At 47.0% G+C, this 26,540-nt stretch overlaps 4 protein-coding genes across 4 annotated transcripts in view; 2 read left to right on the top strand and 2 right to left on the bottom strand.

Annotated features, from left to right (window-relative positions):
• Nucleotides 1-1,228: 1,228 nt before the first annotated feature.
• LOC311319958 (E3 ubiquitin-protein ligase TRIM39-like) lies at nt 1,229-4,732 on the top strand (the record flags this gene model as incomplete). The annotated part of the gene is made up of 7 exons (XM_084451592.1): nt 1,229-1,837; nt 2,915-3,010; nt 3,186-3,419; nt 3,522-3,669; nt 3,760-3,786; nt 3,922-4,109; nt 4,253-4,732. The coding sequence occupies 7 exons, from the start codon at nt 1,229-1,231 to the stop codon at nt 4,730-4,732; spliced, it is 1,782 nt and encodes a 593-aa protein (XP_084307718.1).
• A 4,162-nt stretch (nt 4,733-8,894) lies between these two features.
• Nucleotides 8,895-17,683, bottom strand: LOC311319956 (E3 ubiquitin-protein ligase TRIM39-like; the record flags this gene model as incomplete). Its single annotated transcript, XM_084451590.1, has 10 exons — nt 17,093-17,683; nt 16,863-16,958; nt 16,421-16,654; nt 16,181-16,328; nt 15,912-15,938; nt 15,241-15,777; nt 10,719-10,892; nt 10,090-10,194; nt 9,551-9,651; nt 8,895-9,041 (listed from the first exon to the last, which is right to left on the bottom strand). Exons 1-10 carry the CDS (start codon nt 17,678-17,680, stop codon nt 8,895-8,897), a joined length of 2,157 nt encoding a protein of 718 aa, XP_084307716.1. The 5' UTR covers nt 17,681-17,683.
• A 4,850-nt stretch (nt 17,684-22,533) lies between these two features.
• On the top strand, nt 22,534-23,660 carry LOC311319955 (cerebellin-1; the record flags this gene model as incomplete). Its single annotated transcript, XM_084451589.1, has 3 exons — nt 22,534-22,845; nt 22,991-23,110; nt 23,463-23,660. 3 exons carry the CDS (start codon nt 22,534-22,536, stop codon nt 23,658-23,660), a joined length of 630 nt encoding a protein of 209 aa, XP_084307715.1.
• A 1,006-nt stretch (nt 23,661-24,666) lies between these two features.
• ripk3 (receptor-interacting serine-threonine kinase 3) overlaps nt 24,667-26,540 on the bottom strand; it is a gene marked incomplete at both ends in the record, with an annotated part of 5,107 nt that continues 3,233 nt past the window's right edge. The window contains 2 exons of the mRNA XM_084451588.1: nt 24,667-24,854; nt 24,998-25,007. Of these exons, the coding sequence (XP_084307714.1) occupies nt 24,667-24,854; nt 24,998-25,007 (198 nt within the window). The remainder of the gene's footprint in view (nt 24,855-24,997; nt 25,008-26,540) is intronic.

Here is a 26,540-nt window from a genome sequence, read left to right as displayed (position 1 = left end):
ACACAAAAACTACTAGACTGCTTTTCATGAAACTCAGTGGAGGGGTGTTGTATGGGCTGATTTAGAGCCCATTCAATTTTGACATGCACACAGCCACGAAATGCATTCAGGGGCGGAGGTCTGTGCTCTCTGAGCACCATTTCTAGTTTAAAGTGTTTTTTCACTGGTGGAAACGTCATTTCATTTTGTAGATTTATTTGTGAAAATCATGGTAGCATTTATTGGGAATAATTCATTGATTAGTCCTTAGCAAATAGTGTTGTTTTAACATTGTTATCACGGTGTGAATATCAATTAAGTTGACGATTACATTTCAAATGTTATGATCATTTATTGTGTTTAGCTTACGACATAAATAGCTGATACTGCCATGTTTCTGTCAGTCTCGTCTATTTAGGGACCTCATGGAATAGCCCTGTGGGGGGGACCAGCACCCTTGACTGTTCCCTGACTGGGTAGATGTGGACTATTCACACGCAACCCACCCCTTTCAGAAAGAGCCATCTATTTCCTTAACCCACGTCAACAAACACGCCTGTGTTGAGGTTGTACTGCCTAGCTGAGTTCGTTTACTTTCACAGGTGAGTGTCACTGATGTTATAAAACATTCTATAAATTACATAGTAATAACCTGTTTTTAATATTTGGAGTGGTTTCTGGTAGTACTTCAACTTCATTTCGGTGGAAGTTTTCCTACTGTACAGACGTCATTACGCTCAATGGCCTAGGTGAAAATACTATCCATGTGCCCTCGAGCAAACTTAACCCTCTTAAATTGCTCTTGATAAGAACATCTGCTAAATGATTAAAATGTAAATGTTTATGTATAAATGTTTGCCCTCCTGGGGATTATTGGTTATCTTACAAACAGGAGTTTTTTCTCTACCTAACTGGGGCTACTCAGTTTTAGTGTTGTAGCGCCAACCAGTCGCTCACGTGAACCTGTGTGACAGCATTCTCAGGAGAGGAGAGCTAGGGAGAAGTAGCCTACATTTCTGGCCAGACAGTAGGTATGTTTCAGTAATTTGCAGTAAACAATCATCTTATAATACAAGTTATATTTTAATACAAGTTATTATATTTTAATGCTATGTGACTACTGTATATTATGACATGGCATTACCATAAATGTTGTAATGTAACATTGTAATGTAATTTCTAGCAGTCTTATTACTTATTGCTATTACACCAGTATAAAATAATGTGCCATATCTCCAGCAGCAGCTCCATGGCCTCCCTGCTGACAGAGGAGCAGTTCAAGTGCTGTATCTGTCTGGACATCTTCACCAACCCTGTGTCCATCCCCTGCGGACACAACTTCTGCCTGACCTGCATCAAAAGCTTCTGGGATACACGGGGCCTGAATGTGTGCCCGCTGTGCAAGGAGAGCTTCCGTCGCCGCCCCGAGTTACGTATCAATCACGCATTTGCCGACATCACCGAGCAGTTCAAGAAGTCGCTGAGGGTCAGGGTCGGGCGGGCGGCTCAGGATGATGACATCACGGCAGGGCGTCCCCCAAGGGTCAGCTCTCAGCCCCAGGTGGTTTCCTGTGACATGTGCCCCGGGAGTAAGCCGAGAGCAGAGAAGTCGTGTCTGGTGTGCCAGACGTCGTACTGCGAGACCCACCTGGCCCCTCACCTGAGAGAGCCAGCCCTGCAGAGGCACAGGTTAACGGACCCGGCCACCTTCGTCACGAGGGGGCTGTGCCGAAAGCATGAGTGCCCCCTGGAGGTGTTTTGTAGGAGCGACCAGATCCCTGTGTGTGTGAGGTGCACAGAGACGGACCACAAAGCCCACAGCACGGTCCCCATGGAGAGAGAGAGCAAGAAGATGAGGGTAGAGATGTTTCTTTAATTCGTTTTAAGGGATAGTGTGGAATTTTGGACATTGGGCCTCATTTTTGACTTACCCATGATGTTGTTAACCGATGGAGATCATTTCCAGCTGATTCCATGCTGCCTCTTTTTTGGGCGTTCACGGCATGCTACTGCTAGTGCAATCGAATCAAACCAGCTAGCATTCAAAGAAAACTCACTTAAACACTCCACAGTGCACCCAAATCAAATATGAGGACAGTCTGTCAGGTGAAGCAATACGTAACTAGCCGGCACTATTGTCTTCACAGCAACAACCCAACAACAATGAACAGAACAGTGGACTATTCTTTTACTATCAACACAAAATGTTGCAAAGTCACATGCCATGTTTGAAAGAGATATGTCTGACTTTGATTAGGAGTTTATTTTATCTCTCGATCCTTACTTGCTTGGAGTGTTAACTGTGAGTTTTCTTTGAATGCTAACCGGTTTGGTTCGATTGCGTTAGCATTACCATGCCGTGAACGCCTGAACGAGAGGCAGCATGGAATCAGCTGGAAATGTTCTCCATCAATCAAAAACATTAAGGGTAAGTCGAAAATGAGGCCCTCGTTGAAAACGTCCAGGCTATAGCCCGTGGTATACTTGCTATCCCGTGTGTACTTTGCAGCACGTTAATTCCTGCCTACCTGCATGTTCAACCGCAACCGATGCTTCAAATGAACACAGGAGACGTGTGGTAGACACGTAAAAAGCACGTATATTGCGAGCTTAAAGCTGCGATCAGTGGTTTTATTTTACCAATAAATTCCACTAGATGGCAGTAAGAGACTTGTTTACAAACGAATGGCTAAAAAGAATGGCCAGAGCCATATACAGTATGGCAGGGTTGAGTCATTGAAGTAGGACACTATTAGGACACTATGGCTCAGTGAAAGAATCTGATGTCAGGTGGTTTTAATTTGTAGTAGTTGTAGTTTTGACAATGTGAATAAAATCAACGATTGCAGCTTTAATTTTTTATTGCAAATGTATAGCAAAGCTTTACAGATGAGAATGTCATTTTCTTCTTATACACCCCTTTGTACTCATTCAGTTACAGATGAAGAAGATTGAGACGGAGGTGCAGCAGATGGTCCAGACCAGACTGAGGAAGGTGGAGGAGATCAAACGCTCCGTGGAGATTAGCAGAGTGAGTCCAGCATCTTGTTCTTTCACAAACTACAGTACTTTCCTGCGCTAATACAGCATCCCGTTCAGTTAACGTTAACAGTATGCGGTCTATTCATTTTGACTTGGCCAAACGCGCATCAGAATACTTTTGCGTCCGGATTACAAGTATTCTCTATCACATGTTCCCCGTTCAGATAAGTGCTGAGAGAGAGTTAGAGGGCAGTGTCCAAGTCTTCAGTGACCTGGTGCGCTCCATCGAGAGAAGCCAGGCTGAGCTCACCGTGGAGATCGAGGAGAAGCAGAAAGCGGCAGAGAGGAGAGCTGAAGACCTCGTCAAAGATCTGGAGCAGGAGATCACCGAGCTACAGAGGAGGAGCACTGAGCTGGAGCAGCTCTCACACACTGAGGACCACCTCTACCTACTACAGGTCCGCTCAATCAGATTGATTTCTCGTATTATTTTCAATTTTCTTGTCTCCCGTCAGAGTGTTTTGAGGTTCTTCCTTCACTTCTTCTCTCATATTTCCTAGAGTTTCCCGTCTCTCAGCACCCCTCCTCCCACCAAGGACTGGTCTGAGATCAGCGTCCAGTCGGACGCGTGTGTGGGGGCAGTGAGAAGAGCCGTGTCCAGGCTGGTGGACGTCTGCAAGGAGCTTGAGGGGACGCTGTCCGACGCAGGTCCGTACTTGGGTTGCTGTTTGCATTGTCCATCAAAGATGTGAGGAAGCCAGGAAAAAAAGGGATTGACTGTTTGACATTCTCTTTCAGAACTACGAAGGACCCAGCAATATGCAGGTGTGTGTGTGTGTGTGTGTTTTATAGTTTGGCTTAAGTGTATGTATTGTATTTTAGTTCATCCATCCATCCATCCATCCACCCACCCATTCATCCATCCATCCACTCTTCCTCACCCATTCATTCACCTGTCAGTGGAGGTGACTCTGGACCCGGTGACAGCAGCATCGTGGCTGGTCCTGTCGGCAGACGGGAAGGAGGTGAGCCTCGGGTACCAGCAGACCTGTGTGCCGGTCCAGGACGACCCGAAGAGGTTTGACTCCTGCGTCTGCGTGTTGGGCAAACAGGGATTCTCCACAGGGAGGCGCTACTGGGTTGTCCAGGTGAGATAGCTTACATGTACATGTAGATTCACTCATTATTTGAGTAATGGATGATGATTGACTAATTGACTAATTGACTAATTGACTAATTGACTAATTGACTAATTGACTAATTGATAACTAGTATTTTCTGTCCAACCCAGGTGGGTGAGAAGACGGACTGGGATGTGGGAGTGGCCAGAGAGTCCATCAACAGGAAGGGGAGTATCACGGTGAGGCCAGACCAGGGTTTCTGGGCAGTGTGTCGCAGGAAAGGCGGAGACCTGCACGCCTGTGCCGGCCCCTCCGTGCCCCTCAGCCTGCGGGAGAAGCCCCAGAAGGTGGGGGTGTTTGTGGACTACGAGGAGGGGCTGGTGTCCTTCTACGACGTGGATGCCAGGGCCCATATCTACTCCTTCGCCGGCTGCGTCTTCACAGAGACTCTCTACCCCTATTTTAATCCCTGTCTCCATGACGACAGGAAGAACACCGCCCCCTTGGTCATCTGCGCTGTCGAGGGTGTGGCGCGGGCGGGGCCTCGGCCCCCGGGAGTCCCCTCAGAGACGACCCCGCCCCCTCAGTCTATGTCGGGACGGAGCCGTCAGTCGTCCGTTCGTTACGTCTCTCATCAAACTCTGTTCTGAGACCGATGTGGGGATCTGCCCCTCGCTCATGGAAGATCGCCAACATGTGGGCTGTCTCGGGAGTAAAATCAAACTAACCTTGAGAAGTGAGAAAGACTGCCTGATCGGATGGACAAACTCAATGATGGACACATATGCTGTGCAATATTTAGAAAATGATCTGACTTACTGTATGTTTCATTCATAATCTTTATTTAGGCTCATCAAATAGGCTCGGAAAATACATTGAGGGTGAACAATGTTTATTTTAACTAGGAGTTTACTCAGTCAGCAGCCAAGTGTTGTGAAGAGGAAGAGAGAAGAGGATTCTGGGATAGAGAGAGGAGAGGGGGGAGTATGAAGTAAAGCAGGTAGGGGTCTGTAGAGGACGATGAACAGAAGGGAGATGGTGCCGCTGATGTAATTAAACGACTGTTAGAACAGCGGGGTTCCCTGAGAGAGAGAGAGAGAGAGAGAGAGAGAGAGAAGGAGGAGGAGGGGAGAGAGAGAGAGAGAGAGAGGAGGAGGAGGAGGGGAGAGAGAGGATGGAAGGAAAAATACAGTGAAGCAATAGAAGAAAGGGAATTTGCTTCCAGGGAAACATCATCTTCCTCACCACAAAGTGCTTGGGCCGGATCTGCCCCCGTAGGCCTCTCCTCTCTCATGTCTGTCTCTTGGGCCTGATGTTCCTCTCGTCTCTCATGTCTGACTCTTGGGCCTGATGTTCCTCTCGTCTCTCATGTCTCTCTTGGGCCTGATGTTCCTCTCGTCTCTCCTGTCTGATTCTTGGGCCTGATGTTCCTCTCGTCTCTCATGTCCGACCCTTGGGCCTGATGTTCCTCTCCTCTCTCATGTCTGACTCTTGGGCCTGATGTTCCTCTCGTCTCTCATGTCTCTCTTGGGCCTGATGTTCCTCTCCTCTCTCATGTCTGACTCTTGGGCCTGATGTTCCTCTCGTCTCTCATGTCTCTCTTGGGCCTGATGTTCCTCTCGTCTCTCATGTCTCTCTTGGGCCTGATGTTCCTCTCGTCTCTCATGTCTCTCTTGGGCCTGATGTTCCTCTCGTCTCTCATGTCTGACTCTTGGGCCTGATGTTCCTCTCGTCTCTCATGTCTGTCTCTTGGGCCTGATGTTCCTCTCGTCTCTCATGTCTCTCTTGGGCCTGATGTTCCTCTCGTCTCTCATGTCTGACTCTTGGGCCTGATGTTCCTCTCGTCTCTCATGTCTGTCTCTTCGGCCTGATGTTCCTCTCGTCTCTCATGTCTGACCCTTGGGCCTGATGTTCCTCTCGTCTCTCATGTCTGACCCTTGGGCCTGATGTTCCTCTCCTCTCTCATGTCTCTCTTGGGCCTGATGTTCCTCTCGTCTCTCATGTCTCTCTTGGGCCTGATGTTCCTCTCCTCTCTCATGTCTGACCCTTGGGCCTGATGTTCCTCTCGTCTCTCATGTCTGACTCTTGGGCCTGATGTTCCTCTCGTCTCTCATGTCTCTCTTGGGCCTGATGTTCCTCTCGTCTCTCATGTCTGACCCTTGGGCCTGATGTTCCTCTCGTCTCTCATGTCTCTCTTGGGCCTGATGTTCCTCTCGTCTCTCATGTCTCTCTTGGGCCTGATGTTCCTCTCGTCTCTCATGTCTGACTCTTGGGCCTGATGTTCCTCTCGTCTCTCATGTCTCTCTTGGGCCTAATGTTCCTCTCGTCTCTCATGTCTGTCTCTTGGGCCTGATGTTCCTCTCGTCTCTCATGTCTCTCTTGGGCCTAATGTTCCTCTCGTCTCTCATGTCTGACTCTTGGGCCTGATGTTCCTCTCGTCTCTCATGTCTGTCTCTTGGGCCTGATGTTCCTCTCGTCTCTCATGTCTCTCTTGGGCCTGATGTTCCTCTCCTCTCTCATGTCTGACTCTTGGGCCTGATGTTCCTCTCGTCTCTCATGTCTCTCTTGGGCCTGATGTTCCTCTCGTCTCTCATGTCTCTCTTGGGCCTGATGTTCCTCTCGTCTCTCATGTCTCTCTTGGGCCTGATGTTCCTCTCGTCTCTCATGTCTGACTCTTGGGCCTGATGTTCCTCTCGTCTCTCATGTCTGTCTCTTGGGCCTGATGTTCCTCTCCTCTCTCATGTCTGTCTCTTGGGCCTGATGTTCCTCTCGTCTCTCATGTCTGTCTCTTGGGCCTGATGTTCCTCTCGTCTCTCATGTCTGTCTCTTGGGCCTGATGTTCCTCTCGTCTCTCAAGTCTCTCTTGGGCCTGATGTTCCTCTCGTCTCTCATGTCTCTCTTGGGCCTGATGTTCCTCTCGTCTCTCATGTCTCTCTTGGGCCTGATGTTCCTCTCGTCTCTCATGTCTCTCTTGGGCCTGATGTTCCTCTCGTCTCTCATGTCTCTCTTGGGCCTGATGTTCCTCTCCTCTCTCATGTCTGACTCTTGGGCCTGATGTTCCTCTCGTCTCTCATGTCTCTCTTGGGCCGGATGTTCCTCTCGTCTCTCATGTCTGTCTCTTGGGCCTGATGTTCCTCTCGTCTCTCATGTCTGTCTCTTGGGCCTGATGTTCCTCTCGTCTCTCATGTCTCTCTTGGGCCTGATGTTCCTCTCGTCTCTCATGTCTCTCTTGGGCCTGATGTTCCTCTCGTCTCTCATGTCTGACCCTTGGGCCTGATGTTCCTCTCGTCTCTCATGTCTGTCTCTTGGGCCTGATGTTCCTCTCGTCTCTCATGTCTCTCTTGGGCCTGATGTTCCTCTCGTCTCTCATGTCTCTCTTGGGCCTGATGTTCCAGCCCTTGGTACACTTGACAGTCCACCCCGTTCCTGACTGGTGGTCGGGATCACCACTAACCTTCAGTGAATATTAGATAGATCAACTGATAAATTGATGAGCTCACACACCTTTGTGACAGAAAAACAGGAGTTTTCACGCACATACAGTAGCTCGACCATTTTCCTGAGCCCTGATATGACGCCGCAACACTGAACATGTAACCCTGTGCTGCTGCCTGTAACTGATTGATTGAGTGATTGATTGATTAATAGATTGATTAATAGATTGATTGGTGCTCAGGTGATGATAATGATGGTGATGATGATGATGATGATGATGAAGATGATGATTATGAGGATGAGGATTAATCATTTTATTGGTGTAGCACTTCAATACAGTGATATCTAAGGGATCTTGGCAAATAAATGAAATTAAATCAATCAATGCAATCACAAAACTATACTATAAGAACACACAACAACTATAAGAACACATCTCTGAATGTTACACAAGACACTCAAACTAGGCTATATGAACCACATAATATTTTTATATTGTACTCTAAACCATCTATACTATATATATTATAGATGGTTATATATACCAACATCAGAAAACTACAGTTCCTTTCATGTTTTCTTGACTGTTTTAATCCAAACTGAGATGTGAGAGTTGTGTTTTATACAGGGATGTACTGAAGGATTATTAATCATTGATCACCAAGAATTCCCTTCTCACATCTCAGGGTGAATGGAAGTGGTTTGAAGTTTCTCCCAATCATATTCAGACAATATACCTTAAAACTCAAAATATAAATGCTAAATACAGAACGTGTGATATAAATGGACTTATGTTGTATACCGTATAGAATAACACTGGTCATAATGATATTTGAGGTCTAACAAAAGCAAGGTTAAAAGATGATCAAATCACTCAAAACTTACATTTCAAAAGTATATATTATTGGCTCTCTGCATTTCGTCTCCCCATTTCCGTTATTATGAGATACACTTAAATATCCTATTATGGACTACAGGGATAGCCTATACAAAATGGCCTACTGTACCATGTAGGTAATATCTCTGTAACTATCTACTCTACTGATAGTCGTGTCTTATGAAGTATTTAGCTTATGTTTAGTTCTCTGTAAATGTTCCTAGCCATTAGATTTAAACATTTTCCCGGAGCTTGCTCGATCTTCTCGGAATAGGTTTTTACAGCTCACCCCTTTCTGGCGCCTTTGTGAACTGTTTTTCGCTTCCCTCTGGAAAATGTAGGGGTAGGATCCATGTCCACCCCCCTTTGCTCTCTGTAAAGCACATTGTGTTGCTTCTACGTATGAAATGCTCTACAGTATACAAATAAAGTTTGATTTGATTTGATTTAGATCTGCAGAGTAGGCCTAGAGGAGGTATAGCAGCAGTCTACGCTCACAGCTACAGCTCTGTCTTTCTCTTCATCCTCCTCTTCCTCTTCTCCTCAGGGCTCTCCGTCTGCTTATGGAAGACTTTCCCGTCCGGCTGTGTCCTCCAGCTCACCCTGACGTCCTGAGGGACCCCCCCTTCCACCAGCTTGGCCTTGAACTGAGGAGCAGAGGCCGTTATCCTGAGCTTCCCTCGCTCTCTCAGAGCTGAGAGAGGCAGGACAGACAAGAGAGACAAGGTGGAGAGATGGGAGAGGGGGAGGGGAGGAGAGGGGGGACAGGAGAGGAGGAGAGAGGGAGAAGAGAGGAGAGAGGGAGGAGAGACAGGAAGGGGAGGAGACAGGAGAGGAGGAGAGACAGGAGAGGGGAGGAGAGACAGGAAAGGGGGAGGAGACAGGAGAGGAGGAGAGACAGGAGAGGGGAGGAGAGACAGGAAAGGGGGAGGAGAGACAGGAGAGGAGGAGAGACAGGAAAGGGGGATGAGACAGGAGAGGAGGAGAGACAGGAGAGGGGAGGAGAGGGGGAGGAGAGAGCAGCAGCAACGGCTTCTCTAATGGATTATACCATGTGTTCTACTGTGCAGTCAGCTTTGATAGAACCGGGTGAAACTCTCTTCATACAGAATAGCCGAAGGACGGTTTGAGGAAGGGGAAGAGGAAGGAGACTCACCTGCTGTAAGATGGCCTCCCTCACGGCAGGATCCTCTAAGTTCACGCCAGGGTCCTTCTTCAGCGTCATTCTTACCACCTGCCTCTTCAGCACTCCAGGGACTACAGACACACAGACATGACAAGACAACATTTCACCTGTTTATGAAGTGACATCCCATCTCTGCACTGTGCAATCTGACAGACGAATCAACTCGCATGCATCAGACGTGAATGAACGTACAGTAAGCATACACACACGGACACACACACACACACACACACACACACACACACACACACAGGGAGGGGGGTTAGGACACTCACCACCATGACATACAAAAGGAAACTTTGATTTGCAACTCTGATCGGTCCAGCTCGCATTGGCGCTGGAGTATTCCACGCACGCGCGTCCGGCGTTGTCGACAGGATGTGCGTTCGCCCAGGATCTGAAGGAGGAGCCGCTCCCATCTGACCAGTACCACGCATCTCTGAACAGACCAATCCACCAGAACGCTGCGTGCGATTCGACTAATGTGAGGTTGGCGTTCTCATCCTTACTCACCACGCTGGCCAGGTCCGTGAAGACCTTCCTGCAAATCCTCTGGGCGTCTCGCCAGGTCGCCTGTCCAGATGACTTCACGTATTCTTTCTTTTTTGAATTCCCTAGAAATTATAGGGAAATGTGGACAGTTGTGCAGAAGTGCTCAAGAAAATATGTTAAATATAAATGACAAACAAACAAACAAACAAATGGTTAAACATCTCTCCATCAAATGTGTTCTCATAATTCTTACAAACGTATTTCTCATCTATTTAGCCATATTCAAACGGACAATTCTGGACACAGAACTACAGTAAAACTCGACACCCAACTCCTGTAATACTACTCATTGGTAGTACTGTAGTACTAATACTAATACTGTAGTACTAATACTAATACTGATTAATACCAATGATATACTGTACTAATAGCATGAGAAAACAGTCAACCTCACCTTCATAGCAGGCGAATATTTGAACGCCACTACAATGGTTGGTATACCAGAGTCCATTGTCTGCCATGAAAACACAGTCCTGTCCTATGTCATCCTCATGGTCAAAAGCCCATCTCCTAACCCCCACAGCGCCACCATCTGACCAGTGCCACTTCTTTTCCCTTCCCTTTCTCAACCCTATCCACACGTTGCCAGTGAAGGTGCTGCCTAAGCTTCTGTTCAGCTCCTTCATGTCCTCCTTGTCGTCTATGGTGGCCAGGTCAGTGTACTTCTCTCTGCAGTAGTTGCGGGCATCATGCCAGACCATTGGTGTGTTGATGAAGTGATACGCGTGAGGGACACCAGAAGAGATCCAAGGGAGGGCTGCTGTGTCAACAGGAAGAGGGGATTTAGTACACGCTTTGAGATATTGGAGTGTTCACACGAGACATCGCACACACAGAAGCAGACACACACACACACACACACACACGCACACACACACACACACACACGTATATCCACTCACTGACCTGTTAGAAGCAGAAAGAGAAGCCCTCTCCCCTCCATGGTGCGTAAGACAAGCAGCCCGTTGATAAACTGACAGGAGTGAAATGGTAAAGTACAATGCACACTGTGCCTGTATGTCAGGGAGACCAGCTGAAGAAATCTCAAACTCAAACAACATTATGCCCCGATGGAGATGACGTCATCACTTTTAGAAACGCCACCACCCAGTCTAAGTGGACTACTGTGTATACCTGAAGTGCTTGACGGTTCTCTCTTCGGTCTCTCTCGGGTCTCCCCTCCCAGTGGTCTGCGGTGTGGTCTGGTCTGGTCTGGGTCAGCGGTGTGGTCTGGTCTGGTCTGGGTCTGCGGTGTGGTCTGGTCTGGTCTGGGTCAGCGGTTTCCTCTAATCTGTGCAGTGGATATTTAGAGGAGCGACATGCAAAACGTTTGAATAAATGTGAGTATCGTGCCCTGTGATGTCCTTGACTGGCAACCAGGACCAGCATTCAAATGAACTGTGAACGCCTCCCTCAAAAAACCACCTGCTGCACCACCCAAAGCTTAAGAACATCTATCTATCTATCTATCTATCTATCTATCTATCTATCTATCTATCTATCTATCTATCTATCTATCTATCTATCTATCTATCTATCTATCTATCTATCTATCTATCTATCTATCTATCTATCTATCTATCTATCTATCTATCTACCTATCTATCTATCTATCTATCTATCTAATCTACCTGTCTACCTGTCTGTCTGTCTGTCTGTCTGTCTGTCTGTCTGTCAGTCTGTCTATCTATCTATCTATCTATCTATCTATCTATCTATCTATCTATCTATCTATCTATCTATCTATCTATCTATCTATATCTACCTGTCTGTCTGTCTGTCTGTCTGTCTGTCTGTCTGTCTGTCTGTCTGTCTGTCTGTCTGTCTATCTATCTATCTATCTATCTATCTATCTATCTATCTATCTATCTATCTACAGTATCTATGCACCACAAACCAAAACAAAGAATGTTTCATGCCACAAATCAAAACAAAACCCAAACGGAATAAACTCAATACAACTCCATTTCAACAATATTAAACAACTATTGATCTGACTGTAGATTTAGCTTTAAAGGCCCTACGAGGAGTTTCGGGAAGCTGAAGTGTTTTTCGTCCAAAAAGACCACATTATATAAGACCACTGTTATATATATATATTATATATTATATATATATATGGTCCAAATACATATTTTGGCTAACTGTGCACTGGAGATATTAGTGCTCATTGTCACAGCAAAGCAGTACCCAATGGATCTCTATGGGCATATTAAGGCCCATACCGAGGGACCCAATGGATCTCTGTGGACATCTACAGTATACAGTATGCCTATAGAGATCCACTGTGTACTTAGCTGTGACATCAGCAACAAGAATTGATCGTTTGGTTGCCTATTGTGTTGTCACCTATATTTCAATGATTAGATTCAAAGGATGTTCACACTGTTGTTGATCTGCCAATAAACATGGTTTTGTCAAGGACATCAATGACGGGAACATTTGTTTGTGTAGTCATTGAAACACAAGCTTGTAGATGTTCAGTGTACAGTTTGCATCAGTCCAGAGAGTTCATTTCCATGTGGTTGGCATCCTCCTGCGGTCCCGGGAACAGAGAGAGCATTTCCTAAACCATCCGTGGGTGAACCGCTTGTGCAAAAGGTCATATTCAAACGACCTCACCTTGCCACCCTAAAACACTGGGGTTATATGACATGCTTTGTTAAACTACCCACCTGACTGGCACTAAAACATTGGAACAATGACGTACATTTTTCAACAGTCGAGTTAAATCTGTCGGATTATTGGACATTTCAATTATCTGGCCATCTCAATGGTCTTGTGAAACAAGTCTGGACTATTTTGTTTTCTAGACATTTTATTTATTTTAAATTGGGCTCATTTGCAATTGTTGCATGTCAGACCATAGAAAATGCTTAGTTTATTGGTTCATACATGAATAAAGTTTTCTTAAAGCTGCATTCATTGATTTTATTCACATTGTCAAAACTAATTAAAACTAATTAAAACCAGCTCATGGTATTGTTGGATCCAGGCTGCATTCTGAATCGCATATTCTCAAGACATATGTGTAGTCCTTAGCGATGAGTGACTTCAGATATGACTTTTTAGAAAAAATGGCGAGATGATGAGTCACGATTCGTTTGGTAAATGTTCTCTCTGGTCTCGGGACGGCAGGAGGATGCAAACCAAATGGAAACTAACTCCTGGACTGATGCAAACTGCATGCTAAACCCAGCTCATCAGGGAAATAACCGGAACTCTCTGAAGTGTCTAGTTTTCGGGATTCTTAATGAACATTTAAGAAATTGCCAAACCTAAGTATTGGAAGCAGTATAAAACAGTAGATATATGTTAACATTTCAGATCTAAACTTTGCCCGACTGTTAAGCCTCTTAACCGTGAAAGTACAGTGCCAACATTCCGAATATTAATGTAATTTTGCCTATATTACTAAAAAGCGCAATTTCTCAGCTTTCAGGAAGTGTTGGAATGGAATTTGAAAGATTTTAAAGATATTTGTAAAATATTTATTATGATTTTTTTTTTTTTTTTTTTTTTTACATTTTGCTGGTGACGCGGTCATATTCAAAGGGTTAAGTAAATTCTATGTATGAACCAATAAACTATAATAAACAACACGTGCACATGTAAACATTTTGTCACCATTATGCATGTTCCCTTGTGGTAACAAGCCCCCTGGCAGCTGCCATGCAATGTGCCACCCTGCTCATTGGGAGCAGTTTGTGGTTCAGTGTCCTGCCCAAGGACATATTTTGATGTGGACAGGAGGAGCTAGGATTCAAACCGTCGACCCTACAATCACTGAACGTCTACCTCCTGAACCACAGCCGTACCTAATATAGTGAATGTTGAAATACAGACATATCTAGGGCTACTAAACAGCTCAAGCCAAGTTCAGCTCTCTGTGGATGTAGAAAGTATGGCTTCCTGAGTAAACTTGTATGACACAATACTGACACACCAAGCATAGGTTTTTATGTAAAACTCTAAATGTACTTGTCAATGGAAAAATGAATTGAAAAGACGCCCCTATTGTGGTGGACTCAGGTACTACAGGGGGGACTGACTGACTCTGATGATGCGACACTGGCTATCCTAAAGTCCCCTCCGGGTGGGGGATAATAATCATCCTTTTGACTGGATTTGCCACTATGCTTACAAAATTAATACCAGAAACAACTGTTAAGAAAACTTTTCGTGTATTAACCAGTACTATCCATTAGATCAGTATCAGTACTATCCATTAGATCAGTATCATCATCAGGTATCATTTTTTATATTGCAATGTATGTAGGTCTGACATGGAAAGATTGCAAATGAGTCCAATGACTTAAAGTTAAAATAGTCCAGACTTTCACAAGACCATTGAGATGGCCAGATAATTGAGATTTCCAATAACCTGACAGATTTAACTTGATCGTTCAACAGGTTGCACGACATCATTGACAAGTTCCACTGCTTTCCACTGCTAACCCTGCTTTAAAATCATCTTGGCTGCTTTATAAGAGCCATGCTTTAATGCAGTCAGGTGAGTAGTCTAACAAAGCATGTCAGTGCTGGGCTGGAACAAACAGGTAACCCTGGTACTGTATTTCAGGATGGCAATGTGAGGCCTTTTGACATTTTGTGTAGGCATGTGGTTCACCTAGCGTTGGATTAGAAAATGCTCTCTTTCTGCTCTCTGGACTGCAGGAGGATGCAAACTGCATGTAAACGAACTCTCTGGACTGATGCAAACTATATGCTAAATATCTACAGGCTTGTGTCTCAATGACTACACAAACAAATGTTCTTGTCATTGATGTCCTTGACAAAACCATATTTATTGGGGAATCAACAACACAGTGTGAACATCCTTTGAATCTAATCATTTGAATATAGGTGATAAAACAATTAACAAAGTCTTAACATGGTTGCCTTTTGCTTAAGGTAGACTAATTTCCAGTGATGCTGATTAGTGTGTACTGTCCCTTTAAAAATGGTTTGTATGTAATGTAAACAAATCATCATGAGTGACAGTATCACCATAGAGTGACATTAAAGGGATTGTTGACCCAAACCCTGGTTCCCATGAAGGCGCACAATGTTACTACCACACACACCCTGTACCTAACTGTCCTGACTGACAGGTGAGATGACCAATGGAGCGGTGTTTTTGCCATCATCACATATGCTGGGGCTGAGGAAGGGGAGGAGCCTCTCTCCTCTGAAGGAGAAGCCGGTGAAGGAGTAGATATGGGCCCTGGCCCCCACGTCGTAGAAGGACACCAGCCCCTCCTCGTAGTCCACAAACACCCCCACCTTCTGGGGCTCCTCCCTGAGGCTGAGCAGGACGGATGGGGACTCCAGGGCCCGATACTCGTCCCCACCCCTCAGCCTCACAGTCCAGTAGCCGTTTTCCGGGGTGGAAGTGATCATTCCCTTCCTGTTGACGGACTCCCGGACGACGCCCAGGTCCCAGTAGGTCTTCTCGCGCACGTCGACCTGGAAGTAGAATCTCCCAGACAGGAAGCCCTGCTTCCCCAGGACGCAGAGGACCGGGTCGAACCTCTGCGGGTTGTCGGGTAGAATTTGGAGCAGGTCGCCGCGGCGCGCCTCCTTGCCGTCTGCTGATAGGACGATGTTCGGGTGGGCGGTGGCAGGGTCCAAAATGACATCCACTGGAGAAACAAAGAGACAGAGGACACTGATTAATCTATGAATAAATCAGTGAATGATTGAATGGATGGATGGATGAATCTGTGAGTGAGTGAATGAATGAATGAATGAATTGAGATTATGAGTGAGGTATTACCTGAATACTTCTGAATCCTCTTCAACTCTGCGGTGGACAAGAGAAGGATAGGGTCTCAAATGAACTCTTCAGTGACACACACCATAGCAGAAGACAATTATCATGAATAGAGCATACCTAGCGTCTTAACTGTACAGGGCTGGGCGAACAAACACGTACAAAGGCCACGTTATCACAATTATACGTATAACACAGGCGATATGGGGTTAGGAGTTCATTTAATTTGACACGTAATCGAGTTGATTGTATAGTATATGTCTTCAGCTTGCCTTTCTCTCTCAGGGTCCTCAACTGTGTCTTCAGGGTCTCCTCAACCTGAGACACAGCTCTTCTCACCATCCCCACGCACAGGTTGGAGTGAACACAGATCTCAGACCAGTCCTTGGTGGGAGGAGGTGTGCTGAGAAGTGGGAATCTCTACCACAGGAGACAAAATGGAAGACATGGGATGAACATGTCCAACGTCTGTCTTGCCCAGAGAGACGGGTGTACAGGCTACAGACGCTGACCTGTAGAAGGCAGAGGTGGTCCTCGGTGCGCGACAGCTGCTCCAGCTCAGTGCTCCTCCTCTGTAGCTCGGTGATCTCCTGCTCCAGATCTTTGACGAGGCCTTCAGCTCTCCTCTCTGACGCTTTCTGCTTCTCCTCGATCTCCTGGTTGAGCTCAGCCTGGCTTTTCCCGATGAAGTTGATCAGAGCGGCAAACAGCTGGGAGCTCTCCGCCATCTCTTTCTTTGAACTGGCCTGATAAAAGAATTAGAAGTTCAGGAGATATTATAGAGACCTCAGCATACTGTGAGAGGACAGTGTGTCCATGTGAACTTCAAAGTACTGCAGGAAGATATTTTGTGCATGAACAAGATGCTCAACTCACTGCTATTCTTCATTGGGCTTGGGAACTTCATAGTACGACAGCAAGATATTCTGTGAATGAACGAGATGCTCGACTCACTCTGCTGAGCTCCACTGACTGTTTGATGTCCTCCACCTTCTTCAGCCTGGTCTGGATCATCTGCTGGACTCCTTCTTCGGCCTTCTTCATCTGGACCTGTGGGGCATTGCGAAGTCAATTACGAGTTACAAAGCACACGAGTTTACCGGTTATTTTGCAATCATCACGGTGTACTGTAATTACACAAGTGTAACGTCGCAATGTTATTAAAGTAAAGTCATGCACGCCACCTTCCTCTCCCCACACTCTTCCTCTGTAGGGACCACCTCGTGGGTCTTGTGGTCCGTCTCGGTGCAGAACTGACAAACGCACGTCTGGTCGTCCCGACAGAACATCTCCAGGAGCCTCTGGTGCTTCTCGCACATCCTGTCCTCCAGGTCCTCCACGGGGTCGACCAGCTTGTGGACCTTCAGGGAGGCCACTCTCAGGTGGGGCTCCAGGTGGGTCTCGCAGTAGGAGGTCAGGCACGCCAGGCAGGACTTCAGGGCCCTCAGCCTCCTCCCGTCAGTGCAGATGTCACAGCACACCTCCCCTGGCTGGGCGACAGCGGAGGCCTTCGGGTCGGAGACGCCGCCTCGTAGCTCCTTGAACCGGTCGGCGATCTCTTTGAAAGCTTCGTTGACGCTGATCTCAGGCCTGGAGGGGAACGTTTTCTCACAGGCGGGGCATTTGCACGTAACGCCGCCGTCCCAGACTCCTGCGATGCACGTCATGCAGAAGTTGTGGCCGCACGGGGTAGTGACTGGGTCAGTGAACACCTCCAGGCAGATGGAACACTGGAACTGTTTCTCTGACAACAGGTTTCCGGGGGAAGCCATTTTCTGCAACACAAAGAACGAGGAACGTGATGAACAATCGTTGGTAGTGGAAGAACTGTAGGTTGTTAAAGAGAGAGAGAGAGAGAGAGAGAGAGAGAGACGGAGAGAGAGTACAGTTCCTCTCATGTAAACTATAAGACAGTAATGATTAAAACCTATGACTATGCTGGAATTTCACCTCTCATTGGAGATACTGTAGAGTGAATGATTATTGGGACTGACCTGGGAATGTTTCTGCTGCTGATCTCCAAATAAACCAAACATGGTGGAACGTAATAACCCCGCCCCCCCCCTCCCCCTCCCCAACACACAGACAATAATTTCCCTGTACAGTTAAACTCACACCCCTACCGCACTGGCCAGACACACCCTTTGTACACCGGGGAGGAAGATAAACATAACTACTTCACGATTACTGTCCAGCCCAAACTAGTAAGTAAGTAAGTAAGTAAGCTTTATTTATATAGCACTCTTCACAGCACGGGTGCACAGAGTGCTTTACAGTAATAAATTAAAATGGCAATACAACACGAGACAAGATTAAAACGACACAGAACAGATAAAACAACAACATTGCGAGCAGCAAGGCGTTATAGATGGCCGAAGGCCTGCCTGAACATGTGTGTCTTAAGAAGTTTTTTGAACATGAGTTCAGTGGATGGCTCTCTCAGGGTCTGGGGAAGAGCGTTCCAGAGTCTTGGCGCCACCGCCTCAAATGCTCTGTCACCCTGAGTTTTTAGTCTGGTCCGGGGCACCGCCAGGAGACCCTGGTCGGATGACCTCAGAGACCGACTCAGAGAGTGAGGGTGTAAAAGTTCTGTGATGTAGGCCGGGGTCTGTCCGTGGAGAGCTCGGTGGGTAAACACCAGGACTTTGAACTCGATCCGGAGGTGAACTGGGAGCCAGTGCAGGGAGGTGCGTTAAACTAGTTTAACGCACCTGAACAAACACCACCAAGATGAGCTCACATCTCTACTGTACTTCTACCGTACGCAGCACTTAGAACACAGACTCCAATACTCCGGATCATTTTAATTTCTCGATCCTCCAAAGGAGATTTGACCCGTGGTGTAGTGTCACCATAAACCTTTTACGACCTAATTTACCATCACATTCCAGCGGGGCCTCTTACTTGTTCAGTCTCATGACTTGCATGTTCCAGGTAATATCAATCCTCTCCACCCCTAGCTGGACATGGTAAACGATAAATGGGCCGTCACTTATACACCACTTTCATTCAAAGCGCTTCAAAATGGCCTCTCATTCACACACACACACACACACACACACACACACACACACACCCATTCGGCTGCCATGCAAGTTGCCCACCTGGTCATTGGGAGCAATCAGGGGTTCGGCATCTTAGAACCTTCCGGTTCCCAGACTCTACCTTCCAACGCCGCTGCCATTCTCAGTCAACTTACCTGTTCAGGTAAAGGTCTGTCAGTTATTTCTAACAGTACTCACTCTGCGTGTTGCGTTTCCTGCTCGGTCTCCTTGTCTCTCTCCCGACCCTCTTCCCTCTTCTGGTCTCTCTCTCTGGTGCTCGGCCGGACAGATAACTGTGTCCCCTGGGGAACCTGCTGGTCAGGGAGGGTTGGTTACTCCTGTGTGAGGCTAGCTGTCAAACAGGTAGCTGTCACGTCATGACTGTTACTCCCAGTTATCGACTACACACCCATCTACCACTTTTTGTGCTGTCTGTCCGTTTCACACACCTTTCTTAAAGGGGCAGGACGCACGCACTGCAACGCCTCTGATAGATGTGCAGTTATGAGGCGCGTGTGTGTGTGTGTGTGTGTGTGTGTGAGAGAGAGAGAGAGAGAGAGCTGTCACAGTGTAATGGAGGGAGCCAGCATTCCTCTGGTCAGGTGGTTAGTTGACGTTGTGGCACACGTGGAAAAAATGCTGCACCTTTGACTCAATAGACGCTCCTCTAATAAACACACACACACACACACACACACACACACACACACACACTAAAGGCCCTGCCGTATACTGCAGTTCAAGGTGCATTCACAATGGACATCATGTGTGAATCTGTGTGATTACCATGTGACTTCATGCAAGCCAACGGCAAGCAGGATAAAGACACCCCTTGTCCCAGATCAGAAGCCATATTTGTAGTTTCCCCCACAAAATCGAGATTAAAGATCTCAGGAGTTTAAACTGCTGTTAGATATGGTGCAAGACAACTTTATCGAGGCGAGGAACCTAGAGAAGGAAATGTCAGGGATTCACATCATCTCTCTGTTAAGTTCCACTGAAGTGCCTTCCATGCGTTGACACGAGCAACACATGTGACCAGTTGTGACCTGTGGGTCCTTGCTCCCATTTTAGCCGTATAGTAACCAATGAGATGCTCAAAATATGCTAATCTCAGAGGTCACCTCTAGAGGGCAGTATCAACAAATGATTGTGTTAGGTGTCAGTGTTGCATCACTGGTGTTCTCCGTGCTGGTTTGCTTCAACTGTGGATGTCTAGTGTGCAGCTCCTCAATTTTCACAACCAATCACACGCGAGCTCTTGTCCAATCGTCCCTTGTTACTGCGGAGGATTCGTCGTGCGATCCCGTGGTCGCCGATCCGGAAGAGAGACTCTCAAGCCTGTGTGACCGTGACTCAGACGCCAGATGGGGGCGCTGCAGATCGACGGGCCCTCGAACCAAGGTTAAACTAACCCCCCTCAGGGAGCGGCGGCCCAATATGCCCCGCCCACTGGGATCCGGCCGTACTCGGACCGGACGAGTCCCTGCGGTCCCCGGTGGGCAGCTGCACCGAAACACGATGCTTTGACCGCTATACAGCCAATTACTTTTATTTTAATTTTAAGTTTTCTCAGTCAGTCGCTGAGGGTCTGGAGGAGTGAAGAGGAAGAGAGAAGAGGATTCTGGGATAGAGAGAGGAGAGGGGGGAGTATGAAGTAAAGCAGGTAGGGGTCTGTAGAGGAGGACGAACAGAAGGGAGATGGTGCCGCTGATGTAATTAAACGACTGTTAGAACATGGGGGTTCCCTGAGAGAGAGAGAGAGAGAGAGAGAGAGAGAGAGAGAGAGGGAGAGAGAGAGAGAGAGAGAGAGAGGATGGAAGAACAACTGTGAAGCAACAGCAGAAAGGGAATTGGTCTCCAGGGACACACCAACTTCCTCACCACTAAGAATAAATCAGGAAACTCTTATTGCAAAAGGTAAGATTTCTTATTTTTTGGTATTGTGTGTGTGTGACTAACTGATGACAGTAAGAATTGTCCGGAAATCCTAGGTCAGTTGGGAAATGCTTTGCTCTGAAAGGCATTTGATATTGTCGTTTTACTAGAACGATCCCCTGGTGTCTGAAAATATCTATCCACAGTATTATTTACTGTCTCTGTCTGGAATACACAAATGAAGAGAGACACGACGACAGAAGAACTTTTCAGAATGTATGTCTTTTGTATAGCCATATTATATATTTTATTTATTTTTATTAAACCTTTATTTTAACCAGGTGAAGCTCGTTGACATTAGGAATCACTTTTCCACTATATTGCCATATAGTGTATGGTATACATATTATCCTAATTTTATAATAAACTTGGAATGTCCAAGTCTCAAAGCATGTATTTGCATACTGCACAATTTGGTGTACTGTATGCCATTTTTATATTCCTTTTGGAAAAGGTACTGTATTCACACATAAATGTGTGAATTTTTGTGTCATAGTATACGTATGTGCTTGCACTGCACATGATAGTGTGTGTGTGTGTGTGTGTGTGTGTGTGTGTGTGTGTGTGTGCGTGCAGATGGCATCTCAGTGGTGGAGTTGATGCCGCCCTCTTGACCCATCCTGTGTCCAGTTGGCCTACCTCCATCCCTCTCTCCATCCCTCTCTCCATCCCTCTCTCCACCCATCTCTACATCCCTCTCTCCATCCAACGCACTAGCTCATCACTTCTTCATCCTTCTCCTCTTCCTCTCCATACAGCCCTCTCTTATTTCTTTGACCACACAATCTGATCTGCATCAAACTGAGAACATCACTTGATATGTTTATATTAATTAACTATTAATATGATATTCTTGTGATTGTTATGATAATGATAACCCACACACACACACACGTTGTCCTGGATCTCAGGAAGACTCGCTTGTCGACTAGGCGTCCGTTAACGGGGATCCTTATAATAAACAAATAAATGTCAGTACATGTACAGTATCTTTCAACCACTCTCTCCCTCTTTTCTTCTCTCTCTCCTTCCCTCTCTCTCTGTCCCTCTTCCCCTCTCTCTTGCTATTTTTGGCAGGGTGAAGGCTGGGTTGGCCCAGAGTGCAACTGACTTGTGAAGATTCACAGGGAGAGAGAGAAAGAGAGAGAGAGAGAGAGAGAGAGAGAGAGAGAGAGAAGAGAAATCTGGCCTGTCCATTTGGAACACTTCTACAGCTAATCTGGTAACACAGGTCAGGAACCTGGACTAAACAGGACGCTTGGAACACCGTCCCACAGTTGGACTCGGCTCTCAGCCAATGGGCTGATTGTGTTTGGATCGCCAGGCGCTCAGAAAGGAAGCAGCCAGCTCAGAGCTAATTGCTGATTGGCTGAGGAATCGTACGTGGCTTCAGGTTCTCCGTGACCCCTGTGGGTCATAGTGTCCTCTCAAGGTCGCAACAGATTGTTGATATTGTGTAAAAACAAAAGAATAAAACAAGCCAACTACGAAGAAAGTTGTCCTCTAATGGTGCAGGTCAAAACCGTGACAAAGGATTCTTTTTTCTTCTTTTTTCTTTTTATTTTAAACAACACTGGGCAGGAGCTGTGAAACGTCGAAACTGAGAAAAACACAAATAAAGAATTTCACATCCAGTCAGAACAATGCAAAGCCTTTCCTGCTCGTTCTTGCCCCTCCCCATATTGGCACTTAGCCCCGCCCCCGTCCTTGGACTGCTCCTGCTCCTCCAATGGGGGCCTCCGGGGGCCAGGGCTCAGAATGACACAGAGCCAATCGTGCTGGAGGGCAAGTGCCTGGTGGTGTGTGACTCCACCCCCTCCACGGAGCCGTCCGGTAACGCCCTGGGCATGTCGGTGCGCTCGGGGACCGGACGCGTGGCGTTCTCCGCCATCCGCAACACCAACCACGAACCCTCGGAGATGAGCAACCGCACGATGACCATCTACTTCGACCAGGTGAGCGTGTGTGTACAGTATGCGTACAGTATGTGTGTGTGTCAGACCCAGTCACATACTGAACGCCCCCCCCCCCCCCCCCCCCCCCCAACCATGGTGAATATGTGTAACACCACCTCTCTGTCTCTCTCTCTCTCTCTCCCAGATCTTGGTGAACGTGGGCGGCCATTTTGACCCGGCGCGCAGCGTCTTCGTGGCCCCGAGGAAAGGCGTCTATAGCTTCAGCTTCCACGTGGTCAAGGTCTACAACCGCCAGACCATTCAGGTGAGACTCTCCTCCCCGGTCTCTCCCTCTCCCACCTCTCTCTCTCTCTGCCCCAGTCTCTCGTTCCTCCCTGGTCTCTCCTTCCTTCCCTCTCCTCCCTGGTCTCTCCCTCCTCTCTCTCTCTCCACCCCGGTCTCTCTCCTTCCCTCTCTCTATCCCTCCGCTTCTCTCTTTTCCTCCTCAGCTCTCGTTCTCTATCCCTTCCGTCTCTCGCGCTGTCCCCACATTCATCCATCCTCTCTCCTTCTCTCTCTCTCTCTCTCTCCCCTTTTCTCCCTCTCTCCCTCCACTCCTGACGAATGCTTCCTTACTCCCGACCCTCATCCCTCTCTTCATCCCTCCCTCCCCCCAGGTGAGCTTGATGCTGAACGGCTGGCCGGTGATCTCGGCGTTCGCCGGCGACCAGGACGTGACCCGGGAGGCGGCCACCAACGCCGGCCTGATCACCATGGAGCGGGGAGACAAGGCCTATCTCAAGCTGGAGAGAGGGAACCTGATGGGGGGGTGGAAGTTCTCCACCTTCTCCGGCTTCCTGGTCTTCCCCTTGTAGGCCCGGAGGGAGGGAGGGAGGGAGGGAGGGAGGGAGGGAGAGAGAGAGAGAGAGAGAGAGGGAGGGAGAGCAGGAGGGAGACGATGGACCGCTCAACCTCCGACGGCCTCCTGGTCTTCGCCTTCGTAGGGATGGATGGATGGACGGAGGGAGGGGAGAGATGGAAGACAGGGGAGGAGTGAAAGAGGGATTTGTAGGGATGTATGAAGGAGGGGAGGATGGTGGAGGAGAGAGAGAGAGAGGTGGGGGGGGGGTGGCATAACGACATACTGTAAAGCCGATTCATCGCTTGCGCATTCCGTGTAACCTATTTGGCCAGACGCGTCTTTGTAACCGTCTTTTATGCATGAAATGCAAATAAATACTGAAGAATAAACACGCTAAACACACACAAAAACACAGGCGTGTTTTTCATTCGCCGCTCCCCACCCGTGTCACGAGAGAGGGGGATTCTGGGTACGCGGGACACCGTGTCACTGATGGGGGGTGGGGCGGATCCGCTAGCAGATGGAGTGTTGGCGAGGGGTCCCGCGGGACGCTGCCAGGTTCACGCCGCGCGCCGTCAGATCCGATTTCGTCTCTCTGCTCCGGTGCGCAGCCGACGCCGGCGTGCGTCGTTTGCGCTCTGATAGGCTCAGTGAGTGTGGAGGCGGCTCCTCTGGAACCCGCTGCTTATGTTTCCAGCAGACCATAGGCTGGACATAGACAAGACAAATGGGATGGTTTTTAAAGACCAGCTTCTCTTTATTGAGTATTCGGAGAAGAAACAAATATAAAATCTGTTTTCTGTTCCATGAGCATGATACATTCTCGTTGTTTTGCTGTAGATTAAAGAGTGATAGTGGCTAATCTTTCTTCAGTTGGTTTCAAGTGACAAACAAAAAACAAAAACAGGAACTGAGCTATATTTTCGAGAATTAAAGGATCCGAATTGCAGAAAAAGAGGTGATGAAACATGAAGAAGAAAGAGGAGATGAAAAATAAAAGAGGAGTTGACAAAGGGCCATCATGACTTGTCTTTGTGGCCTGCAGGTTGTGTTGGTGGGAGGTTAACTCTAGAGGGCGCTGTGGGGTTTCTGTGGCGCGGTCTCTGCAGGGGCAGGTCGGACTCCTGTTGGGGTACTTCTAGGAACATGTGGTTGAAGTTGCCGATCTGGACCCCGCACACATTGCTCATATTGATGTATGTGTGAACTGATGACGAGGGAAGACAGAGACACGGATCAAATACAAGAGGCAAGAGAATGAGCAACAGAGATGCATAGGTCATGCCAGAACCTTACATTTATTCTTTAAAAACACAAATAGCTTATGATAACATAATGTCCCTGTCATACCTTTGGAGGGCTGTGGATGAGAGGACTGACGCTGTGGATGAGAGAGGAAATAATTATGTTTGATTGATTGATTGATTGATTGGTTGATTGGTTGATTGATTGATTGATTGATTGATTGATTGATTGATTGATTGATTGATTGATTGATTGATAGATATTTGGTTGGCTGATTGACTTTTCATTATAGTTTTAATGTATTTTTGAAAGCACCACACCTAGGGCTTACAAGACACTTTCAATGATGATGATCCTGACAATAGATTAATGGTCTATTGTGGAACGGGCAGAGAAGGGTGTGTGTGTGCGTGTGTACTGTATGTGTGTGTGTGTGTGTGTGTGCGTCTGTGTGTGTGTGCATCTGTGTGTGTGCATGTGTGTGTGTGTGTGTGTGTGTGTGCGTCTGTGTGTGTGTGCATGTGTGTGTGTGCGTCTGTGTGTGTGCGTGTGTGAGAGAGGAAGTGCTCATGTAGAGAGTGAATATGAGTGAAGCGCTGACCTGATACTGAGGTGCTGCAGCTCTCAGGCTGCAGCAGGCAGCTGATGGTTTCCTGTGCTCTTTAGCGACGGCGGTAGGAGATGGTGTTTTCCGCTTATCATCAGGCACAAAGGCGTACGGAGATGGTTCACGATTGGTTGAAGAAAGGACAGGATCAGTGTGTGAGTGTCTCATTGGTTGAGATGATGGCCAATCTGGAAGGGAAATAAAAGTATGCTTATCTTTGTTGTGAGGATTTTGTTTTGTTTTAAAGACTAGACATCCTATAGTAGGTTTCCACTTTGACTTTAGAGGTTCCTGACAACCGGGATGGTAGCTAGCGGGCTCACCTTGGTTTCTTTCTTTGTCTGGCTGTTTTGAGGGAAAACCACCAGCCGTTTCCTGTAACCAAAAAGGAAGCTGAGATATTTCATTTTTTCAACTGTACTCTATGTTCTCATGTGTCTGTAGCAGAACAGAACAGTTCCTAGCTCAGAGTCCTCCGTCTTTCTCCTAATGGAGGATGACAGCTTTCATACATCTCAATCAAATCTGATGTAGGATCGGATTAAATTATTATTATGTTTATTTTTTTATATTTATTATTATTATTAGAACTTTTAGATTACAGTAAATTAGATTATTGACAGGGAGGTCTGAACATAGATCAGAATTCCTATTCATTCATGCATTCATTCCAAAGCGGCAGTGTCCACACACCTGTGTTGGTGATGGTCCAGTCTTCTGATTGGGCAATTCCTGTAGTCTTTCTATGGAAGATAGAGAGGAGAAAGATAATAAGAAAGAGAAGGAAAATGAATAAACTCAATTATCTTGATGGTTTGTCCACAACAAGCGTGGTGTTGAGAGGAATCGTGTCACTGTAACGATGGCTTTACCTGGTGGTTCTAAGGTGGGTTGGACACAGAGGGTACTAAGACTGTTCATCGTTCTCTCCAAGTCCTAGAGAGAGAACGAAGCAGAGAGAGAGAGAGAGAGAGAGAGAGAGAGAGAGAGAGAGAGAGAGAGAGAAAGAGAGATTCACTATAAACGGGACATATTCACACA

The sequence above is a fragment of the Borostomias antarcticus genome (assembly GCF_949987555.1).
Source record: "Borostomias antarcticus genome assembly, chromosome: 17".
NCBI lineage: Eukaryota > Metazoa > Chordata > Actinopteri > Stomiiformes > Stomiidae > Borostomias > Borostomias antarcticus.
Note: the sequence above shows the minus strand (reverse complement) of the source record. Positions and strands in the feature narration are given on the sequence as shown.